Source organism: Olea europaea, chromosome 4, assembly GCF_002742605.1.
Source record: "Olea europaea var. sylvestris chromosome 4, O_europaea_v1, whole genome shotgun sequence".
NCBI classification, from domain to species: domain Eukaryota; kingdom Viridiplantae; phylum Streptophyta; class Magnoliopsida; order Lamiales; family Oleaceae; genus Olea; species Olea europaea.
In genome coordinates, this window is record NC_036240.1 from 11,270,362 (window position 1) to 11,281,359 (window position 10,998).

The window sequence follows — 10,998 nt, forward strand, 5'->3', positions numbered from 1 at the left end:
TTATAACCCGGTGATGTCCTATATACAAACCTTGATGTATTTTGTTATTTTGAGCATGCTAGGCTAGATTTATTTATGCTAGAAGATCGATGAATCATGTGATTGGAATTTTAATATTCTAGTTTTGCAATTTGATGTAAGACACAATTTCTATTATGTTGAATGATTTATATGCAATTAAATGTTTCCCCAATTAAGAGCTCGTAATTGTGTGAATTTAAGTGATTTATTCTTACATTCGAGAGAATTGGAATAGATTTGACATAGTATAAATCATCGTAGGGTCCAATAGTGGATGGAAATATACCGCTATACTCTATGTGAATCTTTAAATGTTCATAAAATTGCATGCATTTTTACATATGCTCTTGTCATAGAAATATAGACCGGTGGTATGTAGAAATAGGTTTGATACATCTTGAGAGAGAGTATTGGATAGGTTTAGGAACATTGATTCGTCAAAATCGAAATGTGTTGTCATATTGTGAAACTAGGATTTAAAATGAAAATTGCATGGGAATTTGTGATCCTAGCATATTTCATTCCCAATAATTATAAAAAGTGCGTTCTCAACTTTTAGATTTCATTCTCAAGTTTAATTTATTGTTTTGCATATTGATTTCAATTTAATTATAAGAAAAAAAATTGCATAATTGAGGTTCAATTAGATCTACATCCACTTTGGTAATTTAGTTTCGGTTAAGGCTAAGGTAGATAAAATTTGAACTAATCAATCTTTGTGGGACGATATTCGGACTCATTGAATCCACTTTATTACTTGTTAACTAACCGTACACTTGCGGTGATTTAAAATCGAAAGAAATAATTTCGTGAACAAGTTTTTGGCGCCGTTGCCGGGGATTGAGTTTAGTTTAATTTTATTTCTCGAGGCACTAATTCGAACTCAATTTTTATTTTACTAGCATAATTTTGTTTTTATTTTTATTTTAGGTTATTATCCTTTATTTGTGTTTTAGTTAATTAAATTGTTTGAATCTATGTGCTCGTACTTGTTTTAATTCTCAGATTCGCATGTCACGATTGCCTGGAGGAGAATTAATTCCAGCTGATCCTGAAATTGAGCGCACCTTTCATCGACGACAAAGAGATCACCGCGAAGCACAAGTACAAATGGCCAACGAATTAAACAATCCTATTATTCAAGCTAACGAAGGAGAGGCAGTGGATGAAGGAAATGAAATTCTGGGGGACTTCTTGACTCCTCAAGTTACTCAAAGCCAATCCTGCATTGTATATCCACCGTTTGGGCAGCCCAACTTTCAATTGAAGACCAATGTAATACAGCTGTTTTAAAATGGACATCAATTCTATGGTAAAGCCGAGGAGAATCCACACACGCACACGTATCTCGATTTCTAGATATGTGTCAATATTTCAAATACCAAGGGATTTCGGATGACGCTATTAGGTTGAGGTTTTTTTAACATACGTTACGAGACAGAGCACTTGAATGGTTGGATTCACTCCCGATTGTAAGTATCACTACATGAAATGAGCTGGCACACAAATTCTGCACAAAGTTCTTCTCCCCAGCAAAGATTGCAAAGCTGAGACATGATATATCAGTATTCAATCAAGGAGAGAATGAATCATTTGATGAAATCTGGAACAGATTTAAAAACATGCTCCGAAAATGCCCTCAGCATGGGTTCGATAAAAAGACCCAGATTTGATTTTTCTACACAAGATTACTTCTATACCATAAGAGCATGGTGGATTCAGCATCAGATGGCTTAATATCCACAAGAACAGTTGATGGGGCATTGGAATTATTTGAGCGAATGGCTACCACATCAGCCATGTGGTCTTCTGAGAGGGCGATCCTAAAGAAAACTCCAGGTGTCTACGAGGTGGACGCTTATTCAGCAATATCTGCAAAAATTGACTCTCTGTATCACAAGGTGGAAAGCATATCACAATCATCACAAGCTAAGAAGAGCAATTGTGAGGAATGTGGAGCCGGGCACAAAACGTCAGATTGCCCAATACTCATACAAGGAATTGAGCAAGCAGATTACGCACAGTGGGGACAACGTCAGCAACACAATCAATATGGCGAGACTTTTAATTCCAGCTGGAAGAAGCATCCCAACTTCTCTTGAGCAACCAGAATCAGAATAAGCCACAGGGGCAATTTCAACAACAAGAGAAGAGGCCTCAATTGGAAGATATGATAGGAAAATTCATGGAGAAGGCCGAAGCTACACTTCAAAATCAAAAGGCAGCCATCAAAAATTTGGAAACTCAGATGGGGCAGCTAGCCATCGCATTGACTGGCAGAACACCAGGTAACTTACCAAGTAATACAGAAATCAATCCTAAAGAGCAAGCCAAGGCCATTACAACTCGAAGTGGAGTGCAATTACCTGAAATCCATGTCAAGAGACCGGGTGTGATTGGAGAAACATCTTCCTCCGCTGAAGAAGAGACTGTTGTAAAGGAATCAAGTTTAAAGGAAAATTCAGAAGAATCACAGGATAAGGCCAAAGTCACAGTCAACCCCTACGAGCCTCCGATTCCCTTTCCACAGCGCTTGAAGAAGCAAAAAGTGGAGCAACAATACAAATTTTTTTTAGAAATCTTCAAAAAGCTCCATATCAACATCCCACTAGCTGATGCACTGTTCCAGATGCCTAGCTACGTGAAATTTCTAGAGGATATCATATCAAATAAACGCAAGCTGAAAGATCATGAGATAGTTATGCTTATGGAAGAATGTAGTGCTAGAATTTAGAATAAGCTTCCACCAAAACTAAAAGATCCAGGGAGTTTTACTGTTCCTTGCACAATCGGTGAAATATATTTTGATAAAGCATTTATGTGACCTCGGTGCAAGTATTAATTTAATGCCTTTATCTGTTTTCAGGAAACTCGGTTTGGGAAAAGCTAAAGCAACTACTGTGACACTTCAGCTGGCTGACAGGTCACCGACACATCCTAGAGGAATAATTGAAGATGTGCTTATCAAAGTTGAGAAGTTTCATATTCCCAGCGGATTTTCTTATCTTGGACATGGAAGAGGACAAGGACGTCCCATTGATACTTGGCAGACCATTTCTGGCAACAGGGAGAGCTTTAATTGATGTTCAAAGAGGTCAGTTGATTTTAAGATTGGGAGAGGAGCTGATATCATTCAATGTATTCAAGGCAATGAAACTACCAACAAAATCTGACAACTGTTATCAAGTTGACATTATTGACAGTACAAGAAACATTCTTACTACACGGTCCATCTGATGCCTATGAGGCATGTATTACACAATCCCAATCAATCCAGTCAGAGTCTTTTGAAGTTGAAACATGTGCAAGATTTTTGGAGACCAACCCGCCATACACCCAAAAGAGGCACTTCGAGGAACTGGGGACAGGAAACACAAAGCCACTACTTTCAGTTCAGCAGCCACCAGTTCTGGAACTCAAGCAATTACCACCACATCTCAGATATGCATATTTGGGGAAGTTAGATACACTTCCAGTAATCATTAAGATTCTAATGGACGAAAATTGCAAGCCAAGTATAGAGGGTCAGAGAAGATTAAATCTGAACATGAAGGAAGTGGTCAGGGCAGAGATATTAAAATTACTGGATCCAGGAATTATTTACCCAATTTCAGATAGTGCATGGATTAGCCCAGTTCAAGTGGCACCGAAAAAAGGGGGAATCACAGTGGTGAAAAACGAGAAGAATGAATTAATTCCCACTAGAACAGTTACGGGATGGAGAGTTTGCATTGACTATCGCAAGCTCAATGCAACCACACGAAAGGATCATTTTCCCCTCCCATTCATCGATCAGATGTTAGAAAGATTGGCTGGACATTCACATTACTATTTCCTGGATGGATACTCGGGTTATAATCAGGTACCTGTCGCACCAGAAGATCAGGAGAAGACCACTTTTACCTGTCCCTATGGTACTTTTGCTTATCGTAGGATGCCTTTTGGTCTTTGTAATGCCCCAGCCACATTTCAGAGGTGTATGATGGCAATATTCTCCGATGTGATTGAAAGGTTTATTGAAGTTTTCATGGACGACTTCTCAGTGTTTGGATCTTCATTCGATGAATGTGTTAGAGCACCTGAATTTGGTCTTACAGAGATGCAAGGAGACTAACTTGGTTTTAAATTGGGAGAACTGCCACTTTATGGTGCAAGAAGGCATTGTACTCGGGCATCGAATCTCATCGAAAGGAATTGAGGTGGACAAGGCAAAAATTCAAGTTATTGAGAAATTACCACCACCTACATCAGTTAAAGGGGTTCGTAGTTTCTTGGGACATGCAGGGTTCTACAGGAGATTTATAAAAGATTTCTCGAAGGTCACTAAACCGTTATGTAATCTGCTAATGAAAGACGTCACCTTTGAGTTTAATAAAGAATGCCTCACAGCATTCAACACCTTAAAGGAGAAACTTACGACAGCACCAGTAATTGTGGCACTAGACTGGGAACTCCCTTTTGAATTGATGTGTGATGCAAGTGATCACGCCGTGGGTGCAGTATTGTGACAACAGAGAAACAAAATCTTTCACGTAATTTACTATGCAAGTAGGACTCTTAATGAAGCACAAATCAACTACGCCACCACTGAAAAGGAGCTATTGGCTGTAGTGTATGCATTCGACAAATTCAGGTCTTATCTTGTCGGGTCTAAATTTATAGTCTACACAGATCATGCTGCATTAAAGTATCTACTCACAACGAAGGATGTAAAGCCGAGGTTAATTCGTTGGGTGCTATTGCTGCAAGAATTCGATATCGAGATACAAGACAAGAAGGACAGTGAGAATGTAGTAGCGGATCACCTATCCCGATTGGAGCCTGGGGGGACGGATGAATTAGTGGACATCAATGAGATCTTCCCATATGAGCAAATGTTGAGAGTAGATGAAGCACCTTGGTATGCAGATATTGCCAATTACTTAGCCAGTTCCATCCCACCACCGGACTACTCGAGTCACCAAAGGAAAAAGTTCTTCGCCGAATTGAAGTATTATTTTTGGGAGGACTCAATTCTCTATAGGCGAGGGGCTGATCAGATGGTAAGGAGATGCATACCTGAGGAAGAAGTACATGAGATTCTCGAGCACTGCCATTCGTCTGCTTACGCAGGGCACTTTGGGGCTTCAAAAGCAGCTGCAAAGATTCTACAATCAGGTTTCTACTAGCCTACACTGTTTAGAGACACATTTGAGTTTGTTAAGAGGTGTGACCGATGTCAATGCACTAGGAATATCTCGAGAAGGAATGAAATGCCACTGAACAACATTTTGGAAGTGGAGATATTTGATGTTTAGGGAATTGACTTCATGGGACCTTCCTCCCCCCCTTCGTTCTCAAATCAGTATATCTTAGTGGCAGTGGATTATGTATCAAAATGGGTGGAAGCAGTTGCATTGCCAACAAATGACTCAAAGGCAGTAATTAGATTCTTGAAGAAATACATTTTCACCCGATATGGTACACCGCGGGCTATAATCAGCGATGGGGACAAGCATTTCTATAATCGCCAGTTTGAACAGTTGCTGAATAAATATGGCGTTAAACACCGCGTTGCTACTCCATATTATCCACAAACCAGCGGGCAAGTTGAGGTATCTAATCGGTAGCTAAAGAGAATACTAAAAGTCACTGTGAATTCATCTAGAAAGGATTGGTCTAAAAAGTTGGACGATGCATTATGGGCTTACAGAACAGCATTCAAGACCCCGATAGGCATGTCTCCATACCGCCTAGTCTTTGGGAAAGTGTGCCATCTGCCACTAGGAATGGAGCACCGGGCATACTGGGCGATGAAACAGTTGAATATGGACTTGAGCGCCGCCGGTGAAAAGCGTCTGCTGCAACTTAATGAGTTAGATGAGTTTAGAATGGAAGCTTATGAAAATTCAAAACTTTATAAGGAACGAACAAAGAAATGGCACGACATGCATATTCAGAGGCGAGAGTTTGAAGTGGGGTAGAGAGTGCTATTGTATAACTCGAGACTCAAGCTTTTCCTAGGAAAACTAAGATCAAGGTGGTCGGTTCCTTATACTGTCACGAAAGTTCTACCATATGGGGCTATACAAGTGAGCCATGAGACTAAGGGTACCTTCACTGTTAATGGGCAAAGACTGAAACGCTACTGGGGCGGTGACTTCTCCAACCAAAAGTCCATCGTTCAACTCGAGACGCCAGAACGAAGCAGCTACAGAAAAGTCGAGCTATCGACTATAACCTAGCGCTGGGTGGAAGGCAACTCACTGTATCCTTTTCATTTAATTTATTATGCTCTCTGCACTTAGATTAGAAATTATTTTTGTTTCAATTTCATTTTACATTTTCTTTATGTGGTCATCGATCATCCATACATGTTAAAAGAGTCCAAGTACTATACACACGAGTCGGGCCGATTGGAGTAGTTTGGGAGATTGGGTGTGAAATTCACGTATTTCGAGGAAAATTTTGTTTTCTAAAGTTCACATGTCAATTATTTAAAAAAAAATAAAATTTTGGTTTTGGGTACTACATTTACGACCCATACACGTCCCACAATGTTTAGAAGTATGTTTTTGAGAAAAAATTGGAGACGTTAAAAGCCGGGTCAATTCCTCAAGTGAAAACCATAATTTTAGTCAAAAGTCGGGCTTTTGGAGATATCATTTTTATTTTATTCTTACTATTAATTATTTAACAAAATAAAAAATTTCCATGCGACCGCACATATACCATCCAAGAGTTAAGTGGCCAAAGCCACTAAAACCATGCGACCGGAGGGGCTAAAGCCATGCAGCCGCATGGCAATAATAAGGCGTGGGTTAATTTTTCCTTTCATTTTCATACCTTTTATTCCCCAAACTCTCTCCCAACCACACTTACCTAGGGCACGATTTTGGGCTAGCATAACATATTTTACACACTAATCTCATCATAGCTTTGTAATAACATCGAAAAGAAATCAAGTTTTGGAACTACATTCAACCCCTACAATTCCAAGGTATGTGTTTTAGGGTTCTTCACGTGTGAAATTTCAATTTTGAGGATTCGAGGGAGATTGGGTTAGTTCTTGTACGTTTGGATTTGATGTGCTTGTGTTGTGAGAAAAATTGGAATGATTCTAAAACTCAATTCTTTCAATTGGTACCAGCTTCACACTATGCATGCAATGTGTTTGATGAAATGCCACAATGACTACTCTATGTTTAATTATGCTTCTTGCATTGCTTGTGATGTGTGGAGGAATTAAATTACATCTTTGGTTGCATTCCTATGTACATTAATTTGAAAAGCACATATCTCATAGTCATAGATGCTATATTCTTGAATGTGTGTCGTTTTGGGCATGACTTAATCTCCAATTGTTGAAATTCTAGAGATTCCAGACAATGGCATGCAAAATGCTTGATCTATTGTCAAGGTGAAATGAGTCATGCATTTTAGTGACTTTGTGCTTTGGTTATATACACCGGGGTAATATGCTGAATTCCCATGCCACATGAATTGGACATTCCAAATACCAAACTTGCCTATGCATAAACACATGATTAAGACACCGCACACAGCACCCTCCGTCCCCTATTTTGCATCTTCATTTGACACAACAAACACCCTCCAATTGATTTGAAATTCGAATATGTGCTACACTTCAATGAATATTTTGATATGCCCAAAGATTGTCTGGGAAAATTTTGCTAATTCTCAATGATGTCAAGGGCCGAAGGTGGGCACTCGCTCATGGTTCCATATTCTGAAATGTTGATTAGATACACCTAATCTTTCCCATTTTTTTCTTATTGGCAAATTATGTAAATTCAACTAAATATCATAGCTTTCCACGTGCACACCATATTACCACACATGCATCTAGGAAAGTTTGGAGAATTTGTGCAATGCTTATTAGCTTATTAAATTTTTCTCATTTTTGCCTATGCTTTCCACATCGACTTAATGAGTATATTCCTACAAACTTTGCAGGATGTCTCCAAAAAGAACTGTGCACGGGAAGGAAAAGGCAAGCTCATCCACAGGAATAGCCTGTACTCGATAGCTCGTGGGCGAAATTCAGCGATTCCTAACTGAAATTACCGCGGCACGATATGAAAACATCGTACGCCATTGGACTTTGCATGCTGAACGACCTGTTAAGCTTGATGACTTCCCGGGGTTTGAGTTGATCAATTTAATTCAACTCTGTGGATGGCAAAAGTTAGTAGAGAGACCGCATCCACTGTATGAGATCTTATGTCGAGAGTTCTTTGCCAACTTCAACAGTGACATTGACACGCCAGGCTCTGAACATTTCCATCAAATTGGGTGCGGGGAAAATGGATTATGTTCTCTCCCGAGGTCATTCATGATTACTACCAGCTTACCATGGAGAATGTGGTCCCCCTCCCAATTGACTTTAACTGAAATGAAGTGGTTGAGGTTTTAATGGGGCGAGAGAATGCATGGCCCCTCGACACTACCGAGTGGCATCAGATTGAGCTTACTCCTTCCATGGCCATTCTATGGCTCTTTATGTGCCATAATGCTGAGCCGATATCACACAGGACTACATTCCCAGATCAGACAGTAGGTTTCATTTACCACTTGGCTCGAGGTAACAAAATTGATCTCGCTACTCATATATACAATCAACTACACTCATTGGGGACTTGGAGGGATCGACGCTCCACTTTGATATTCCCGAGCCTCATTAGTGGCATATGTCGGGCTACGAGTGTTGCTCTCCTACCTGAGGAATTACCTAAAAAACCCAGCCCAATGATCAAACGAACTACATTTGACGCTTAGACAAGGGCTCGGGTTAAGCATAGAGAAGAGCAGGAGAACGAGGGACGGAGGTAGCAGGCAGCAAAAGGTCAAATCCCTGAAGACCAGGACCACCCACGGGCTCCAGCACCACTAGCTGAAATGGATAATTGGTTGCTGAGACAGATTTTCTCCACCACCACGGGCATTAGCCGGGACCTTCACAGTTTCTTTCAAGATTTTGGCAACATGAGGACTGACTTAGGAAGCTTACAGAGGGACAATCACCTTGCATTGAACTACATCAGAGATGCTAGGGATCATGCTACAGTCATGCGATGGGAGGTTGACACCATGAATGGGCGGTTGAACATGTATGTTGGTCGGGTGGACGGTATCCAGATGAGGGTAAATGAAACTTGGGAGACCATGAGAGCTATCCAGGCCGAGCAGATGCATTAGTCTACCTTGATGCGGGAAATGAATGAGATAATGCGGCAGCTCTTTGGACGACAACCCCCTCCATTAGATGATGGTACAGCAGGACTCAGTTTCCCACCACCTCATCCGTTTTGATTCAAGGGAAGTACTATTTACCACATTTTGGATTTTCATTTTTTTGTATTCCGTAAAATTCTGTCTTTCATCTTTTGTTTATTTTACATTGAGGACAATGTAGTAACAAAGTTTGGGGAGGTGACATAATTTTAACTAAGTATTTGTATTATTTGTGTTCATCGGTATGTGTGCATGAATTTTTTTTTTTTTTGCATTTCATTCATTTTTGTTTTAACTCTTCTTATGCATGCTTGTGTGGGCTTGATAACCTTGCTAGCTATGATGTTAAAATTGGACTAGGTTAAACGACAAAATCTTTGGATCTAATGCAATTAGGTTATCTGACACATGTTGATGCAAAACTTGACATTATTTGTGTACACTATTCATGCTTGACATATTAGATAAATGACTGGATTTTGAGCAGAAAATAGAAAAAGAATGATAACCCTCTATTGAATGAAACCGTAAACTGCCTTAAGATAGTTTGGTGATGGTTGAGCTATTGTAAGGGAGCATTGAAATGAGTAGCGGCTCCGTGCATGAATTCTATTGTGTGGATTGCCTAGACCAGTGGGGTGAAGATTAGATGAAAATCTTAAATTAGAGGTTAGTTTTGGAAACTAAATGTCTAGAACAATAAGGGCATAAAATAAACTTGTGAAAACAATGCACTTCTTTTCATGCCTTTACGACTCGAGCAAATAAGCTTGTAAGGATAGTTCGAAATCTGGTGCCCTAAAGTCAACTGGCTTGGGAGTCACCGGCCTAAAGCTCGTTAAATGGGTCATATAGAAAACAAGAGGGAAAGAAGTTAATTGAAAGTCATCTGATCGAGCCTTTATAACTCGAGTGAATAAGCCTACAAGGGTTTAAAACCTGGTGCCCTAAAGCCAACTGGTTTGGGAGTCACCGGCCTAAAACTCGTTAAATGGGTTATATAGAAAGCAAATAAGAAGATGGTAAAAAAAATAAAAAAAAAAATAAAATTTAGAGAAAAGTGAGAAAAATAAAAGAGAGACAATAACATGAAGAAAAACCCTTGGACATTTGGTTGAAGAAACTATACCTTTGAGGCGAAACAAGTAATCTAGTTTAATCTTGAGTGTTGAAGCAATCAAATTTAGGAGAGCCTTCACTTGTTGAATTGTAAACTTGTAATAGTGAGATTAATCCAAACTACGAGAGGGTGAGGACTACAGCTATGTAAACTCCTAATTTTAAAAAAACACAACCCCGGGATAATTGAGTGAAAATAATAAGTTTGGGGGGTTGTGTATCTCTCGAGCGAGTAAGGATACATTTGACCACTTGGGGTCGGGACTCAAACCCATCATGAATCTAATATGTTGGCATGAACTCACACACACAGACGTCAAGTGCGCATTTAACAAGCGAAGGTTGATGCCATTAATCTTTTTGCACTAATATATCTTCATCAAATCGAACACTTAGTCCAATCCTGAGCCGTAGCAGGGTATTAAGCCATGTTTGTTCAGAATTTAGTTACTATCTTGTTTGAGGACAAACAATAGTTCAAGTTTGGGAAGTTTGATAAGTGTAATTTTGCACACTTATTTAGGTCACAAACATGACTTAATTATGAATAAAATGATTGAATTGTGACTTAATTTCATTATATTTGTGAATTGTAGGTAACACCGATGGACATGGTGAAATACA

The 10,998-nt window shown here is 39.5% G+C and overlaps 1 protein-coding gene across 1 annotated transcript; it reads left to right on the forward strand.

Moving 5' to 3' along the window:
• The first annotated feature begins 5,738 nt into the window (after nucleotides 1-5,738).
• On the forward strand, nucleotides 5,739-6,245 carry LOC111393032. Its single transcript, XM_023018433.1, has 2 exons — nucleotides 5,739-5,980; nucleotides 6,041-6,245. The coding sequence occupies exons 1-2, from the start codon at nucleotides 5,739-5,741 to the stop codon at nucleotides 6,243-6,245; spliced, it is 447 nt and encodes a 148-aa protein (XP_022874201.1).
• Nucleotides 6,246-10,998: the final 4,753 nt, after the last annotated feature.

Coding starts and splice junctions, on each gene's coding strand:
- LOC111393032 (XM_023018433.1), top strand. CDS start 5,739: ATGTCTCCATACCGCCTAGTCTTTGGGAAAGTGTGCCATCTGCCACTA. Junction 5,981..6,040: donor AGGCGAGAGTTTGAAGTGGG/GTAGAGAGTGCT, acceptor ACTAAGATCAAG/GTGGTCGGTTCCTTATACTG.